This window comes from Budorcas taxicolor, chromosome 13, assembly GCF_023091745.1.
Source record: "Budorcas taxicolor isolate Tak-1 chromosome 13, Takin1.1, whole genome shotgun sequence".
NCBI classification, from domain to species: Eukaryota; Metazoa; Chordata; class Mammalia; order Artiodactyla; family Bovidae; genus Budorcas; species Budorcas taxicolor.
The window spans coordinates 16,353,245-16,372,041 of record NC_068922.1 but is presented as its reverse complement, the minus strand read 5'-3'; the positions used below and the strand labels follow the sequence as shown (position 1 = coordinate 16,372,041).

General features: G+C 37.5%; 1 protein-coding gene and 1 pseudogene across 1 annotated transcript in view; both read left to right on the top strand.

Moving 5' to 3' along the window:
* UPF2 (UPF2 regulator of nonsense mediated mRNA decay) overlaps positions 1-18,797 on the top strand; it is a 94,581-nt gene that overhangs the window by 44,769 nt on the left and 31,015 nt on the right. Inside the window, exons 10-14 of the mRNA XM_052650867.1 lie at positions 591-704; positions 5,655-5,771; positions 14,120-14,305; positions 16,149-16,352; positions 17,054-17,329. Of these exons, the coding sequence (XP_052506827.1) occupies positions 591-704; positions 5,655-5,771; positions 14,120-14,305; positions 16,149-16,352; positions 17,054-17,329 (897 nt within the window). The remainder of the gene's footprint in view (positions 1-590; positions 705-5,654; positions 5,772-14,119; positions 14,306-16,148; positions 16,353-17,053; positions 17,330-18,797) is intronic.
* Positions 11,450-11,594, top strand: LOC128058947 (uncharacterized; annotated as a pseudogene).

Below are 18,797 nucleotides of genomic sequence, written 5' to 3'. Positions count from 1 at the left end.
GGCTTATATTTGCAAAGGATTTGAACTTTGATCTATGACTGTGACTGTTGATAATAAAAAAAAATAGCTATTATATTGGAAATTTTGTTGTACTAATGCATTTACAATAAAAAATGTAGTATATAGTTCATAACTATAATACACTAACTAAGCCTTAATATTTTCTGCTTAAGTGAGCTTTAGGCATTTATTACTTTTAAAGGAGCATTTCCTAATGTATATTCCTTATAATATTAATTTAACAAACTAGTAGTTGTTAACATTTCAAAAGACGGATTTATGTTTTATGTTGCCAAAGAAATTTAAGGAACATTGAGTTAAGTTAAACAAATTTCTTTGTTTGAGAGCCTCTTTAAGGCTGATGAAATGCATTGTTTCCCCAAATTATTTGACCATGAAACTGTTTTGGAAAGCACGTTCTGGCCCTGGTGTTCCACGGAGCTAATTATGTCTTAGAATAATTTGAATATAGCAAGAAACTATACCCAAATTTATTTAAAATATCTTGAGTGATTCAGTCTTATTAAAGTAACAGTTTTTAACACAGATTTCAGACTATTAAACAGTGTCTCTTTTCTTTTCATTTGTAGGTACGAAAAAAGGACCAGATCAATATTGAAACAAAGAACAAAACTGTTCGTTTTATTGGAGAACTCACTAAGTTTAAGATGTTCACAAAAAATGATACACTGCATTGTTTAAAGGTAAGTGCTGAATCATTTGAAATATTTTTTAATAGGTAAATCTAAAGTTTTAATGCTTTAGTTTATAAATGCTGGAAAATGATACAGTTAAGAAATATTTAATTAATCTATGGGAAGACAAGTAAAAAGGAACAATAAATAGATGAGCAAACTAGAGAACAAATAATAAGATGGTAGATATAAATACAGCTATAATAGTAATCACATGTAATGTGGAAGGACAGAATATATTAAGAATATAAGACTTGATTGAAACAATGTTATATCCTGCCTACAAGGAAGATGCCCTTAAAATATTAACACCAGGAAGCCTAAAGTGAAAAGATGGGAGAAATATATCAAGAAAGCACTAAAAAAATAAGATAAAGCACTTGGCTTCATTATTGTCAGACAAAGTAGGCTTTAAGGCACAAAACATTGTTAGAAATAAAGAATGATAGTTCATAAAGATAGTGTTACCTTCATGAATCAGTATGTATCCAATAATGTATTTTCAAAATACATGAAGCAAAAATCAACAAAGAAAGAGAAATCTGCAGTCATAGTGAAATACTGAAAAACACCTTTTAGTAGCTGAAAGCATAGGCAGGCAAGTAAGTAAGTGAATAAGTATGTATCAGATTGGACAATGCAATTAATAACCTTAATCTAATTGACAGTATATTCAACAGAATCAGAATTTACAGTCCCTGCAAATGCACATGAATGAACCAAAATCAATCAGAAAGTCTCAGCAAGTTAAAAAAAAAAAGGAAATTACTCAAATTACAGTTTTTTGTCCACTATGGAATCAAACTAGAAACTCACTAGTAACTAACTAGTTATGTGTGGTAAAGCTGATAACAGCATCAGTTCAGTCACTCAGTTGTGTCCGATTCTGTGACCCCATGGACTGCAGGCTTCCCTGTCCATCACCAGTTCCCGGAGTCTACTCAAACTCATGTCCATTGAGTCGGTGATGCCATCCTGCCATCTCATCCTCTGTCGTCCCTGTCTCCTCCTGCCTTCAGTCTTTCCCAGCATCAGGGTCTTTTCAAATAAGTTACTTCTTTGCATCAGGTGGCCCAAGTATTGGGAGTTTCAGCTTCAGCATCACTCCTTCCAATGAATATTCAGCACTGATTTCTTTTAGGATGGACTGGTTGGATCTCCTTGCAGTCCAAGGGACTCTCAAGAGTCTTCTCCAACACCACAGTTCAAAAGCATCGATTCTTTGGTGCTCAGCTTTCTTTATAATCCAGCTCACATCCATATATAACTATTGGGAAAACCATAGCTTTGACTAGATGAACCTTTGTTGGCAAAGTAATGTCTCTGCTTTCGAATATGCTGTCTAGGTTGGTCATAACTTTTCTTCCAAGGAGCAAGGGTCTTTTAATTTCATGGCTGCAGTCACCATAACAGCACAGATGAAATAATTTTTCTACATTTGAAATTGGTCATTACTAACAATAACAAGTGTTTTATCAAGTTGATTTCCTTGATATATCACTTACCTGTGTCACACAAAATGGGTCTCATGGATTCAAATACATTTGGAAAACCCTGAGTTAAACAAACATGTTTCTTTACTGCATGATTTCTTAAGAATGTTTAAAATATTTTAAACGATCATTATAAATATTCAAGGGGTTTAGTTTCTTAAACCTACCTGGAGATTCTCAGGAGCCTACAGAGTACATTAAGGAAACTTTGGACAGCATTTTAAGAGAGGTTGTGAAAGTTTTTTCAGTGCTGTCATTGAACGGAATCATACCATGAACAACTTAAACATTATTATATCTCTTTGTATTAATTACTGACATATGTAGGAAGAATATACATTTGTTTGATACAAGTTCATTTCTGTAAATTTGGTTTAAGGAAATAATCATAAATGTAGTTAAATTTATCTACAAGAATGTTGCATTACACTGTTGTTTATAGTAGCAAAAATTTTTTTTAAAAATTCCATCAGTAAGAATTGGGAAAGTTTTATTATAATTCAAGTGGGCCTTAGAAAGCATCACTATGAACAAAGCTAGTGGAGGTGATGGAATCCCAGTTGAGCTACTTCAAATCCTGAAAGATGATGCTGTGAAAGTGCTGCACTCAATATGCCAGCAAATTTGGAAAACTCAGCAGTGGCCACAGGACTGAAAAAGGTCAGTTTTCATTCTAATCCCAAAGATAGGCAATGCCAAAGAATGTTCAAACTACCGCATAATTGCACTCATCTCACAGGCTAGTAAGTTCAGTTCAGTTCAGTTGCTCAGTCGTGTCCGACTCTTTGCGACCCCAGGAATTGCAGCACGCCAGGCCTCCCTGTCCATCTCCAACTCCTGGAGTTCACCCAGACTCAAGTCCATCAGGTCAGTGACGCCATCCAGCCATCTCATCTTCTGTCGTCCCCTTCTCCTCCTGCCCCCAGTCCCTCCCACCATCAAAGTCTTTTCCAGTGAGTCAACTCTTCGCATGAGGTGGCCAAAGCACTGGAGTTTCAGCTTTAGCATCACTCCTTCCAAAGAACACCCAGGACTGATCTCCTTTAGAATGGACTGGTTGGATCTCCTTGCAGTCCAAGGGACTCTCAAGAGTCTTCTCCAACACCACAGTTCAAAAGCATCAATTCTTCAGTGCTCAGCTTTCTTCACAGTCCAACTCTCACATCCATACATGACTACAGGAAAAACCATAGTCTTGACTAGACGGACCTTTGTTGGCAAAGTACTGTTGCTGCTTTTGAATATGCTTTTTAGGTTGGTCGTAACTTTCCTTCCAAGGAGTAAGCGTCTTTTCATTTCGTGACTGCAGTCACCATCTCCAATGATTTTGGAGCCCCCAAAAATAAAGTCTGACACTGTTTCCACTGTTTCCCCATCTATTTCCCATGAAGTGATGGAGCCAGATGCCATGATATTTGTTTTCTGAATGTTGAGCTTTAAGCCAACTTTTTCACTCTCCTCTTTCACTTTCCTCACGAGGCTTTTTAACTCCTCTTCACTTTCTGCCATAAGCGTGGTATCATCTGCATATCTGAGGTTATTGATATTTCTTCCGGCAATCTTGATTCCAGCTTGTGCTTCTTCCAGCCCAGCGTTTCTCATGATGTACTCTGTATATAAGTTAAATAAGCAGGGTAAAGTAATGCTCATAATTCTCCAAGCCATGCTTCAGCAATACGTGAACCGTGAACTTCCAGATGTTCAAGCTGGTTTTAGAAAAGGCAGAGGAACCAGAGATCAAATTGCCAACATCTGCTGGGTCGTGGAAAAAGCAAGAGAGTTCCATCTATCTCTGCTTTATTGACTATGCTAAAGCCTTTGACTGTGTGGATCATAATAAACTGTGGAAAATTCTGAAAGAGATGGGAATACCAGACCACCTGACCCACCTCTGGAGAAACCTATATTCAGGTCAGGAAGCAACAGTTAGAACTGGACATGGAACAACAGACTGGTTCCAAATAGGAAAAGGAATATGTCAAGGCTATATATTGTCGCCCTGCTTATTTAACTTCTATGCAGAGTACATCATGAGAAACGCTGGGCTGGAAGAACCACAAGCTGGAATCAAGATTGCTGGGAGAAATATCAGTAACCTCATATATGCAGATGACACCACCCTTACGGCAGAAAGTGAAGAGGAACTAAAAAGCCTCTTGATGAAAGTGAAAGAGGAGAGTGAAAAAGTTGGCTTAAAGCTCAACATTCAGAAAACGAAGATCATGGCATCTGGTTCCATCACTTCATGGGAAATAGGTGGGGAAAACAGTGTCAGACTTTATTTTTTTGGGCTCCGAAGTCACTGCAGATGGTGATTGCAGCCATGAAATTAAAAGACGCTTACTCCTTGGAAGGAAAGTTATGACCAACGTAGATAACATATTCAAAAGCAGAGACATTACTTTGCCAACAAAGGTCCATCTAGTCAAGGCTGTGGTTTTTCCAGTAGTCATGTATGGATGTGAGAGTTGGACTGTGAAGAAAGCTGAGTGCTGAAGAATTGATGCTTTTGAACTGTGGTGTTGGAGAAGACTCTTGAGAGTCCCTTGGACTGCAAGGAGATCCAACCAGTCCATTCTAAAGGAGATCAGTCCTGGGTGCTCACTGGAAGGACTGATGCTAAAGCTGAAACTTCAGTACTTTGGCCATCTCATGGGAAGAGTGGACTCATTGGGAAAGACTGATGCTGGGAGGGATTGGGGGCAGGAGGAGAAGGGGAGGACAGAGGATGTGATGGCTGGGATGGCATCACCAACTCGATGGACATGAATTTGAGTAAACTCCAGGAGTTGGTGATGGACAAGGAGGCCTGGTGTGCTGCCATTCCTGGGATCACAAAGAGTTGGACACAACTGAGTGACTGAACAGAAGTGAATGAACCCTTTAAATTATTTAAATTTAAACTATAGAAGGAAAAATAAGGACATGGAAAATACTCATGTTAGCCAAAATACAAGCCAAATTCTGGTTTAGAAAATATACACAAAAATATTGGGGAGATAAATACTAAAATGTTGTAATGTGTTATAAGTTTCATATAATAAGCCTTTTGTTTTCAAAATTTTAAAGGTAAACGTCATATGAACCCAAGCCAGAAAATATTTAGAAAATGTTAGCTATTTGTATGTGGCATTTATTTAAATATGTAGCATCTCCTGATAAATACAAGTTTTGATAAATAAATTTTCACATATCTTTCTAAAAGGAATAACATTGAATATATTGAAGTTTTTAGATAAAATTTTATGGTTGAACACAAGATACCCTGTGATAAAGCTTGACATCTAAAGTAGACTAGTTTTTTTTTTTAGTTGAAAGTATAGTTGATTTATAATGTTGTGTTTAGCTTTTCTTTTTTTTTACAGTGAACGTTTTTAAAGGTGTTCCACATATTAGGTATATAATGTTTTCTTTAATAGGATTGAAATGTTGTCTTTGTGGGTTTTTATCATTATTATTATTACAGATGCTTCTATCAGACTTTTCCCATCACCATATTGAAATGGCATGTACCCTACTGGAAACATGTGGAAGATTTCTTTTCAGATCTCCAGAATCTCACCTGAGGACCAGTGTGCTTTTGGTAAGGGCTTGAGGATACTAGCAAGAGCTTGAAGTTCTTGATTTACTCCAGGGGTTAAAAATTTTAACCAGTGCCTGTTACCTTGCTGAACCATGTAAACATTTTACCTAAACAAGAACTCCAGCCATCCCTGAGTAGCTACAGGAAATAGTCTCATTTGGCTATCAGTTACACTATACTCACACTATTGTAGAGTGGGATTGAATTCAGCCCCAGATAACTTTTGATAAACTTAGAGCCATCTTTCTGAATATTCTTGGTACATTGTTACTGTGCCATAACCACATAAATGATGGAGCTTCAATTTTTAAAATTAAAAAATAAAACATAAGCTTAAAAAATTAATTGGTAGAGAAGATATTTCTTAAGCTAGTTAGCATGCCAAAATGGCAAGCAAGTTTATTAAGCAGTTAAGTTATGCTTATTGATAATATCCATGCATTCACTTGGAGCCTTCACAGGGGAGACAGTGTGGTGGGTGAGGGGTATCAGAATTTTACCCCTTACTAATTTTGAATTAGTGTCAAAGAGAGCACTGGGTTAGGAATCCCTGGACATAGACTGTCTTTGCATCAGTGTCGCTTTTATAGAAGTGCTGATTGTGTCTTTTTCTCTACGTGTGTTATTTTTTTAGAATTTAGTTATAAGCTTGACTATTTCTCTGACAATGATATTTAAAATGAAAATACATAGTAATTTATTTCTAGTAGACAAAATATTAATGTGAAATCATATGGAGTTGACTTCCACATTCTTTTTAGGCTTATTCAAATGAATAATAATCATTCCAAGTTCAAATTTTTATTTTAACATAGGAAAAACTCTTCCTCCTCTTTGGCTTAAGCTGATATGGCTAAATAAGACACTACATAGTATAATGTAATAGAGATGCCAAGAAAGATTAGCTTTTAAAAGTGACTGTATTTTGTTTATAATACTGAACTGTCTATGTTTACTGTTTGCTGGGGAAAGTTTACTAGTCATGGTATGGATGCTTATCCCATTGCTGCAAACCAAAGTCCTTCTTGCTTGACGGGCTTTCGTGGCTCAGTGTATCTTTCCCTGTCTTGTAGCAAGAGCAGCCAGCCTTATCATTGATTGTCTTGCTTTCTGGATAGGAGCCTTATTTATCATATAACATTTTCGGGGCTCCTCCTGTGTGTCAGTCACTGAACTGCAGGGATGATGTTCTTGCTGATTGGCTGGGGTTAGTACAAAGAAACAAACATAGTTGGCATTAAAGTGGTCCCTATCTAGTGCTAATTCCAGTATAGTGTTCTGTGTGTTTTACCAGGGAAAGGTGTGCAGAGGATCTTACGCACTTACAGAGGGAGGACTTAGACTTAATGAGTCAGAAAGGATCTTCCCTAATAGATGCTTTTATTCGTTGAGTCCAGACTCTTCTGTCAGACCCTTGGGATATAAAAGTGAAAAAGATAGTCCCTGGCCTCAGGGATTTTATAGTCTTATAACTCAGATGAGTAATTAGACAATTGAAATACACAGAGGGGGAATGTGATCTAATACTGTGGGTCAGCATAGGGTAATATGTGTCTACATAGGAGAGGTGCTTCGTCTAGTGTTGATATGTCATGAAAGGTTTCCTGAAAAATTAGTATTTATTTTAGAGACTAACCTGAACCTCAAAGGCAGAGAAGAGAGACACACTGAGTTAAGTGGCAGCAGATAAGACTGGAGAGGTAGACACAGCCCAGATTATAAAAAGCGCCCTGAGTCTGAGTGCTGTGCTAAAAAACTGATACCCCCTCCCCCCGATGGTAGTGAGTAGCTATTGAAAGATGTTAAGCAGGTAGGATAGGTATGATCAGATTTAATTTTTTAGGAAGATCAGTGTAGAGGAGATGATTGAGATGGCTGAGGCTGGAGGTAGACAGAACAGTGAAATGGCTGTTTTCAGATCTTACAGAGAAAAAAAGAAATGTTAAGGCTGGGAAGATGAGGAATGGTAACTGGCTATATGAAGAATTTTACGAGGTAGAACTGGTGAGACGTGGTGAGATAATGAGAAAGAGAAAGTGCCCTAAGGTAAGACCCCAGATTCCATCTTGAGCATCCCAGCAGATGATGGTGCCAGTCACAGAGATGAGAAAATAGAAGAAAGGAAGAGAGGGTGAGTTTGGTTTGAAATACACCAATGCTTATCAGTTCAGTTCAGTCGCTCACTCCTGTCTGATTCTTTGCGAACCATGGACTGCAGCACGCCAGGCTTCCCTGTCCATCACCCAGCTCCCAGAGCTTGCTCAAACCCATGTCCATCGAGTTGGTGATGCCATCCAGCCATCTCATCCTCTGTTGTCGCCTTCTTGTGCCTTCAATCTTTCCCAGCATCAGGGTCTTTTCCAATGAGTCAGTTCTTTGCATCAGGTGGCCCAAGTATTGGAGTTTCAGCTTCAGCATCAGTCCTTCCAATGAATATTCAGGACTGATTTCCTTCAGGGTGGTTTGATCTTCTTGCAGTCCAAGGGACTCTCAAGAGTCTTCTCTAACACCACAGTTCAAAAGCATCGATTCTTTGGTGCTCAGCTTTCTTTATAATCCAACTCTCACATCCATACGTTACTACTGGAAAACCATAGCTTTGACTAGACAGACTTGTTGGCAAGGTAATGTCTCTGCTTTTTACTATGCAGTCTAGGTTGATTATAACTTTTCTTCCACGGAGCAAGAGTCGTTTAATTTCATGGCTGCAGTCACCATCTGCAGTGATTTTGGAGCCCAAGAAAGTAAAGTCTGTCCCTGTTTCCATTGTTTCCCCATCTATTTGCCATGAAGTGATGGGACGGGATGTCATGATCTTTGTTTTTTGACTGTTCAGTTTAAGCCAGCTTTTTCATGCTTCTCTTTCACTTTCATCTAGAGGCTCTTTAGTTTCTCTCTGCTTTCTGCCATAAGGGTGGTGTCATCTGCATATCTGAGGTTATTTATATTTCTCCTGGTGATCTTGATTCCAGCTTGTGTTTGATTGAGCCCAGCATTTCACATGATATACTCTGCATATAAGTTAAATAAGCAGGGTGACAATATACAGCCTTGACGTACTCCTTTCCCAGTTTGGAACCGGTCTGTTGTTCCATGTCTGGTTCTAACAGTTGCTTCTTGACCTGCATACAGATTTCTTAGCAGGCAGTTAAGGTGTTCTGGTATTCCCATCTCTTGAAGAATTTTCCACAGTTTGTTGTGATCCACACAGTCAGAAGCTTTGGCATCATCAATAGAGCAGAAGTGGATGTTTTTCTGGAATTCTCTTGCTTTTTTGATGATCTAGTGGATGTTGGCAATTTGATATCTGATTCCTCTGCCTTTTCTAAATCCAGCTTGAACATCTGGAAGTTCATAGTTCATGTACTGTTGAAGCCTGATGTGGAGAATTTTCAGCATTACTTGCGTGTGAGATGAGTGCAATTATGCGATAGTTTGAACATTCTTTGGCATTACCCTTCTTTGGGATTGGAATGAAAACTGACCTTTTTCAGTCCTGTGGCCACTGCTGAGTTTTCCAAATTTGCTGGCATATTGAATGCAGCACTTTCACAGCATCATCTTTTAGAATATGAAATAGCTCAACTGGAATTCGATCACGTCCACTAGCCTTGTTCACAGTGATGCTTCCTAAGGCCCACTTGACTTCACATTCCAGGATGTCTGAGTGATCACACCATCATGATTATCTGGATCATGAAGATCTTTTTTGTATTGTTGTTCTGTGTATTCTTACCACCTCTTCTTAATTTCTTCTGCTTCTGTTAGGTCCATACCATTTCTATCCTTTATTGCACCCATCTTTGCATGAAATAGTACCTTGTTATCTCTAATTTTCTTGAAGAGATCTCTAGTCTTTCCCATTGTATTGTTTTCCTCTATTTCTTTGCACTGATCACTGAGGAAGGCTTTCTTATCTCTCCTTCCTATTCTTTGGAACTCTGCATTCAAATGTGTAAATGGGTATATCTATCCTTTTCTCCTTTGCCTAAAGGCTTCTCTTCTTTTCTCAGCTATTTTTAAGGTCTCCTCAGACAACCATTTTGCCTTTTTGCATTTCTTTTTCTTGGGGATGGTCTTGATCACTGCCTCCTGAACAGTGTCACGAACCTCCATCCATAGTTCTTCAGGCACTCTGCCTATCAGATAGGTCTATACCCTTGAATCTATTTGTCACTTCCACTGTATCTAAATCAAAGGGATTTGATTTAGATCATACCTGAATGGTCTAGTGGTTTACCCTACTTTATTCAATTTAAGTCTGAATTTGGCAATAAGGAGTTCATGGTCTGAGCCACAGTCAGCTCCCGATCTTGTTCTTCATGGCTGTATAGAGCTTTTCCATCTTTGGTTGCAAAGAATATAATCCGTCTGATTTTAGTATTGACCATCTGGTGATGTCCATGTGTAGAGTCTTCTCTTGTGTTGTTGGAAGAGGGTGTTTGCTATGACCATTGTGTTCTCTTGGCAAAACTGTTAGCCTTTGCTCTGCTTCACTTTGTACTCCTCAAGGCCAAATTGCCCTTGAGGATTGCATGACTCTTGACTTCCTACTTTTTCATTCCAGTCCCCTGTGATGAAAATGACACCTTTTTTGGGTGTTAGTTCTAGAAAGTCTTGTAGGTTTTCATAGAACCGTTTAGCTTTAGCTTCTTCAGCATTACTGGTTGGGGCATAGACTTGGATTACCGTGATATTGAATGGTTTGCCTTGGAAATGAACAGAGATTATTCTGTCATTTTTGAGATTGTACCCAAGTACTGCATTTTAGACTCTCTTGTTGACTGTGAGGACTACTCCATTTCTTCTAAGGGATTCTTGCCCACAGTAGTAGATACAATGGTCATCTGAATTAAATTCTACCATTCCAGTCTATTTTAGTTCACCAATTCCTGAAATGTTGATGTTCACTCTTGCCGTCTCCTGTGTGACAACTTAATTTACCTTCATTCATGGACCTAAGCAGAGAAGGCAGTGGCACCCCACTCCAGTACTCTTGCCTGGAAAATCCAATGGACAGAGGAGCCTGGTGGACTGCAGTCCGTCAGGTCACTAAGAGTCAGATATGACTGAGCAACTTCACTTTCACTTTTCACTTTCATGCATTGGAGAAGGAAATGGCAACCCACTCCAGTGTTCTTGCCTGGAGAATCCCAGGGACGGGGGAGCCTGGTGGGCTGCCATCTCTGGGCTCGCACAGAGTTGAACATGACTGAAGTGACTTGGCAGCATGGACCTAAGATTCCCGGTTCCTATGCAGTATTGCTCTTTACAACGTTGGACTTTACTTTCATCACCTGTCACATCCACACCTGGGTGTTGTTTTCGCTTTAGCTCCATCTCCTTATTCTTTCTGGAGCTATTTTTCCACTCTTCTCCAGTAGCATATTAGGCACCTACCGGCTTGGGGATTTCATCTTTCAGTGTCATATCTTAACTGCCTTTGCATACTCTTCATGGGTTCTCAAGGCAAGAATAGTGAAGTGGTTTGCCATTCCCTTCTCCAGTGGACTGTGTTTTGTCAGAACTCTCCACCATGACCTATCTGTCTTGGATGGCCCAACACGGCATGGCTTATAGTTTCATTGAGTTAGACAAGGCTGTGGTCCATGTGATCAGTTTGATTAGTTTTCTGTGATTGTGGTTTTCATTCTGTTCGCCCTCTGATGAATAAGGATAAAACTGTATTTTCAGGGATCATTTCTATAGTTTGTTACTAGAGAAATTTCTCTGAACATGTAAAGCACCCAAATGCTAATGGGATGATATAAAAAATATATTCATATTTATTTGGGAACACATATAACCTTTTAACTGGTTGGCATTTAAAATTATTCTTGACTGATGTTAAAAGTAGTTTGCTGTGTATGTTAGGGGAAGTGGTTCTGAATAACAGAACAGTAGTCTTCATAACAGGTTGAAACTTGTGTTGATTTAAAACTGGGTTATGGGGAGGGATGTGGGAGGGGGGTTCAGGATGGGGAACACATGTACACTCATGGTGGATTCAAGTCACTGTATGGCAAAACCAATACAATATTGTAAAACAAACAATTAAAAAAAAAACTAAAAATCGAGTTACCATATGATCTTACAGTCCCACACCAGGGCATATATCCAGAGAAAATGATATTTTGAAAAGATACATGCACCCCAGTGTTCTTAGCAGCACTATTTACAATAGCCAAGACAGAGAAGCAGCCTAAATGTCCATCGACAAATGAATGGATGAAGAAGATGTGGTGTGTATATACGTATATTTATACACACACACAATGGAATATTTTTCAGCCAAAAAAAAAGATGACATAATGCCACTTGCAACATTATGGCATTATCATAGAGATTATCATTAAGTGAAGTAAGTCAGAGAAAGACAAACATCATATGATATCACTTATATGTGGAGTCCAAAATATGTCACAAATGAACTTATTTGTGAAGCAGACTCATATATACACATAAGAACAAGTATATGTATAACTGAATCAATTTCCTGTTCACTTAAAACTAACACAACATTGTAAATTAATGATATCTCAATTTTAAAAAGTTAAAAAAAAACATACAAAAGAGAGAAAAAAATACTGGGTTATGTATGTACAAATGATAAGTGATGTTTTGTCCAAAGAACCTAAAAGGAGTGGTCATTATCTCTAGCCCTGTTCAACAGGGAATTGTTCTGTCTGGAGGAGCCAGCATTAAATAAGTATTCACAGATTGTAGAGTAGATGTCAGGAGAGGAGCTAGGCTACAACCCATGTACTTTAGCAGATTCATAGACAAGTGAAACAGTTGTGAACCTTGGTATACCCATAACTGAACTTATGAATATCACACTTCTCCCCAGTATGTGATGGCTTTACATGTATAGAAACACAGACCATGGGAAAGATTTGAATGTTTTTTTTTAATTCATTTATTAATTTGTGTATTAGTAAACATTAATTGCAAACCTCCCATACATACCTGGCCGGGCACTGATTAGGTGATGAGTTTATGAACCTGCTGCAACCCCGGCCCTTCCTGAACTTAACAGACACAACTGTCTTTCCAAAACATGAAATCTTGCCTCCATCTGCCACCCCCTGCCACCCTAGTCCAGACACCTTCTTAAAGCTCATCGCGCTTCCCTCCACATGCTTCAAACTCCTGTTCCTACCAACTTCTGCAGAGTCTGGTCTCCCTGAACCCCTCCCCACTTAGAGCTGATCTCATGCCATTTCGTTACAGCACCATGCTGGCCTGCATTTAGTTCCTGTAGCGGATCCTTCTGTTTCCTCATTGTCTCTTGTCTGGCTATTGCTTCTGCCTCAGCTACTCTCAACATTTGTCATCCTTCAGAGCACAAACTTCAATGTCGCTTTCCCAGAGAGGCTGTCCCTAACCTATCCTGACTAAAGTGGGCTCTTCTTACTCTCATTATTTTCTTTCGTAACACTAATCACAATTCATATTTAAAAGATTAGTTTATTTGTTGGCTTGTTTGTTCTGTCTTCCTGCAGCAGACTCTTAGGCTTCACAAAGGTACAGACCGTCTCTCTCTTGTTCATTGGTGACTTCCAGCAGAGTGCCAAGTGCCAAGTAAAATGTTTGATGAATGGCTGAGTAAACTCAGTAATTTTAATTCTTACTATAGTGGTGTTTTAAGAACTAGGAGTGCTGTTTGAAGATCTTCAACTGGTTCATCTGTGGTTCTCAACTGGCATGTGGTGGGTATAGGTGTAGCTTGCTACAGAACATCCCACAGTGTATGGAACAGTTCCCATTCCTGCCAGACAAAGAACTTTCCAGTCCAAAATGTCAGTAGTGTGAGGCTACGAAGCCTTAAGTAGATGATTATTGACTGTTTTAATAACCTCCTTGAGCTGATGCTGAGATCACTGGATGAGTTGTAAGACATTGGAAGGCTTTTAGTTTTCTTGTCTGTAGAGATATGTCAGATTTACCTGGTACAACATTGGATGGCCCAAGCTCTATGAATAAAAAAAATTATTCTGTTTTTGTCTCAGCCCTTAACTTCAGTCACTCATATGTAATCTTGTTTTATGTAGAGTCCATGTAGTTTGGCAGAGTTTTAAGTGAAGTTTAATTTGTAGCAAAGTTCTCTGAGTATTTCTTTGGAGAAAGCCTAAGACCAAGCAGTTATGGAGTAATTTGTTCTAAAAACATGACTAGTGATACAGCAGTTAGTATGCTTGTATACTCTTAGAAATATCTAGTAATTATTTTTTTCCCTTTTCTAGCTCTTTATCTTGAAACCTTTTCCCTGAAAGGGCACCTTTAGTTAGGAACAAAGAAACCTTAGAAGAAAGTATTTTGACTGATTTAAGCTTTATATATTTTAGGAACAAATGATGAGAAAGAAACAAGCAATGCATCTCGATGCAAGATATGTCACAATGGTGGAAAATGCATATTACTACTGCAACCCACCTCCAGCTGAAAAAACAGTGAAAAAGAAACGTCCTCCTCTTCAGGAATATGTCCGGAAGCTTTTGTACAAAGATCTCTCCAAGGTTACCACTGAGAAGGTAAATTTTAATGAAATAGAACAGTAGTCAACTTGAGATTTGTGGTAGTGCTGAGCTTGTGTATTAATAACATTCAACCAAATTAATTTTTTTTCATCCTAATGATAATTGTACTGATGCAGTTCACTTTCTTTGTAGCCCACACCAGATTGTTTTAGGTCAAGGACATATATTTCAGTTTTCCTAAATCAACTCAGTTTATCAGTTGCTTCAGTGCCCTACATAGTATAGATAAGAAATGTAAGTAATTTGCAATGTTCAAATCTTGTAAATGGAGAAATTGAAGCAGAGCTATTAAAGTCTTGGCAGTGGAGTGATTGATTCCATATAAGTCATCACTAGAGGGAATTTACGTGATGATACTTAGTTTATGGGACATAGGTTTTGTTTTCCTTTCTAACCTAATTAAAATGGTAATTCTCTCCGTATTTACTGTTGATGCTGTGTATATTTGAAACAATTACTTAGTCTCTGACACTCTGTAGTGAATTTACCTTTAAATATTTTGCTTCAGTACCAGTGTTCTTAACCTTTACTATGTTTTTGGAGGCCTGTGATCCTCTGACATTTAATGATTTTAAATCTCTGGACCTGACTGTATTTTCCTGGAAGAGGGTCTATAGCTTTCTTTAGATTCTCAGCAGGGGTCGATTTCCAGAAGAAATTAAGAACCACTGACCTATTAGCTTTAATTATTATAGTTACCTCATTGGAACCTTCACTTCTAAAAAAGACATGTTGAATAAACATTTCTTGGTCAGCTCAACAAGTTGAAACAACATGGTATGGGAGTTTTTTCTTTTCAGGAAAAAAAAAAAAAAACAAATTCTGGACAGAGGAAACCTATGGATAAGAGGCAAGGAATAAAACATGTGTTATAAGTGGCTGGGGTAGAAGGTGATGAGGAATGATAGTGCAACTTTGAACATCAAAACCACCTTCAGGGAGCCAGAGACAGTAGTTGTTTAAAAAAATAGGACTTGGAAGGGGCTTTAGAATTGGCTAAAAGTTTGAAAAGTATGGAATGTTTATGCATGTGAGATGACATTAACATTTCCATTGAAGCTGATACAAGAACATACTTAGTGCTTGAAAGCTGGATTGTGGATATAGAGTAGAGGTAAAAGGACTACTTTACAAGCTGCTAACAGTATCTATTTTCTTTCAGAATAAATGTGGAAAGAACTAGATGATAAGTAGAGCTCTGCTGATGATCTCATTACCAGTACAGTTTTTTTTTAAGTAATAGCTAACTTCTATGGGGTGCTTATAATGTGCCAGGCATGTTCCTGTGTACTTCTCACACTTTAACTTGTCAAAACCTTAGAGCAGACTTATGCCCTAAGTGTCATCCCCGCTTTACATGCAAGGAAACTGTGTCAGTCTTGATGTTGTGTCCCCATCTTACTACTTAAGTGGTCTTTTAACCAATTGATCTTTAGTTTATTTCCTTATTGGACATTTTTCATTTATATAAAGAAGTGTCTGAGATTATTTACATCAAATGATGCACAAAAGAACACGTTATTTTTGTTAAGTCTTGGGTATTTCTTTCAGTGACCTGAGTATGAGTGTATACTGTTAGCCTGATTGAAACCCTGGAAACTCTAGGAAATTTGAGGATATTATGAAAGATACAGGGAAAATGTGAATATATTTTGCCAATAATTAGAAAAATCTTATTTTTCCTATCTCTAAAATGAAGAGGCTGATAGGGAACCTCTAAAGTATTTTCCATTTCAAAAGTTCTGTGACTGTACAGTCATAAAATATCTGTATTATTGGATATGTTGGGCTACTTTGTGCTTATATTAGTAATTTAAATAAAATTCTCTTCATTTAGGTTTTGAGACAGATGAGAAAGTTGCCTTGGCAGGATCAGGAAGTGAAAGACTATGTGATTTGTTGTATGATAAACATCTGGAATGTGAAATACAACAGCATTCACTGTGTAGCCAACCTCTTAGCAGGACTAGTGCTCTACCAGGAAGATGTTGGAATCCATGTTGTGGATGGAGTTTTAGAAGATATTCGATTAGGAATGGAGGTAACAAAGATTTGCACCAAATTGAAATCTGTGGACAATTTAGACAGCTTTTAAATCCTATTATTGAAAAATAAGGATTTGAAAACCTTCCTTTCCCCATATGATGTCATTTACTGCTACTCTTTTGGAAATAGTGATTTCTTAATAAACCCTACTTGTGTCAGATTTTCTAGTTTCCTCTCATGCTAATGCTAAAATATTTTTTGCCTCTTTTTCTCAATCCAATTAAGGTTATTTTAGAAGAATATAGTAAATTTTTATTCTTTCTAGGTCACTCTTAGAGTTCGTTATAGGAACTCATAAATTTATTAATTAGGAGAATTGATACTTGATAAGAATTTCTGTAAGCAGCTTGTTCTATAAGCTTGTTTCCTTAAAATTTATGGATTACAGAGAAAATAAGTTATAGAGGGCTGATAGGGAGAATTACATTTTAACTTTTTTCATAAACTATTAATTCATTTAACAATTTAGCATTAAATTTAATATTTAACATGCTCTATTTACTAAAACATTTTAAAGATAGACATTTCCTGCAGAGATAAAAAAGGACACCTATTATTGGAAAAGAAGGAAAGAACCCATTAGTTTTTCTCTGTTCAGTGAGTGATATTGTCAAGTGACAGAGATGATTTTAGCTCTTCTCAAACACATTTCTGTTCATTAATGGAAATCTGCTTTTTTTTTTCTTCCTGCTTTAGGTTAATCAACCTAAATTTAATCAGAGACGTATCAGCAGTGCAAAGTTCTTGGGGGAACTTTATAATTACAGAATGGTGGAATCGGCCGTTATTTTTAGAACTCTTTATTCTTTTACTTCATTTGGTGTTAACTCTGATGGCTCTCCAAGTTCACTGGACCCTCCTGAGCACCTTTTCAGGATTAGACTGGTGTGCACTATTTTGGATACCTGTGGCCAGTACTTTGACAGAGGTTCCAGTAAACGAAAACTCGATTGCTTCCTTGTGTATTTTCAGGTATACAAATTAAAATATGCAGTTGGCCATCATATAATGCATTGCTTGTGTTGCAAAAATATTAAAGCAGTGGAAATTCCCTGGTGATTCAGTGGTTAGGACTCTACACTTTCACTGCAGAAGACCAAGATTCAATCTCTGGTTGGGGAACTAAGATCCTGCAAGCCACACAGTGCAGCATGCACCACCCCCCCAAAAAAAAATCAAGGAAAAAACCATTAGAGAAGAATGCTGTAGCATTCATATATTATGTATAAGATATTTTCATAGATTAGATTTATTCTTGTAAGGCTGCTTAGCTTTGGATATTTTAAATATATGATATGTTCTATCATAAACATTCTGATTGCATTTTAAGTTTTGTGATTAATCATTACTTTGGGAAATTATTTTGGTACAGTTTATAAATTTGGTATATGGGTTATTTTTTTATTTGGTACAGAAACTCATGAATTAAGTGTAATGTTTTTACATTTGATGATAATTTTCTCACTCATCTGTGTTCTGGTTTTATATCTAAAATTCATCTTTCTAAAATTTTTTTAAAGAGAAAAAAAAATCCCATCGTTAACACTACAAGAAATATTTATTCATTCTTTGTTAAACTCTTGGGTTGTGCTTTCCACATCTTTACTTATGTTAACTTGTGATTTAGAGCAAATACAGTGTAAATTAAATCAGATACAAATACATAGACATTTCTACAACTTCTTGGCAGTTTGTGTTCCAAAAGTTAGCCTGTAGCTTGGTTGTTTGGAATCCAGTCACTATTTCCCATTAAATGCAATGTTATAAGTGCTGTTAGGGGGGCTAGCTCCTTGAGTTCTTCAGATGTTGCTGAAATAAAGTACCAGTGGTAGCATTCAGTTCTGTTTGATCATTCCTTTCTATATAATCTATTGTTAGAGTTGTTTTCATTTATCCATTGGTGAAAATAAATTTAAAACTACAACTTGAAGAATCAAAAATACATCCAAATAGTAGCTGGGTTTAGGTGGGAGTAACTACTCTTTGGGGAAGAGCTGTTTTTTAACTTTCTCTACCACTGTACCTTTGCACTAAAGGATAACTTGTTACCCCCTTATTTTCTGAATTGATGAGCCAGCAATGGGGAGGTGGTGTTGCAGATTTGTGACTCAGATTCCTTGTTGCATGGAAGGAATGCCTTAAGTTGGAGACAGCCTGTATTGAAAACAAATTTTCCTTTGAGAAGAGTATCCTTCTTTGCACTCACTCTGACATCACTGACAGAAAAGAGCCACTCAGAGATATTCAGAAGTAGGAAGAGACAAAAGTATTCTCCACATGATTAACAGCAGGACTGTGTGGCAAGGATATACTTAGAGCATGGAAGTAAGAAGTGGGTGAGGCCTGGGAGAGGTGGTCAGTGTATGCTACCTGTAATAGTGTCCATTTATGTACTGGAAGTCAGATAGAAAGATCCCCTGCAGCAGTGCTTCTAAACTTC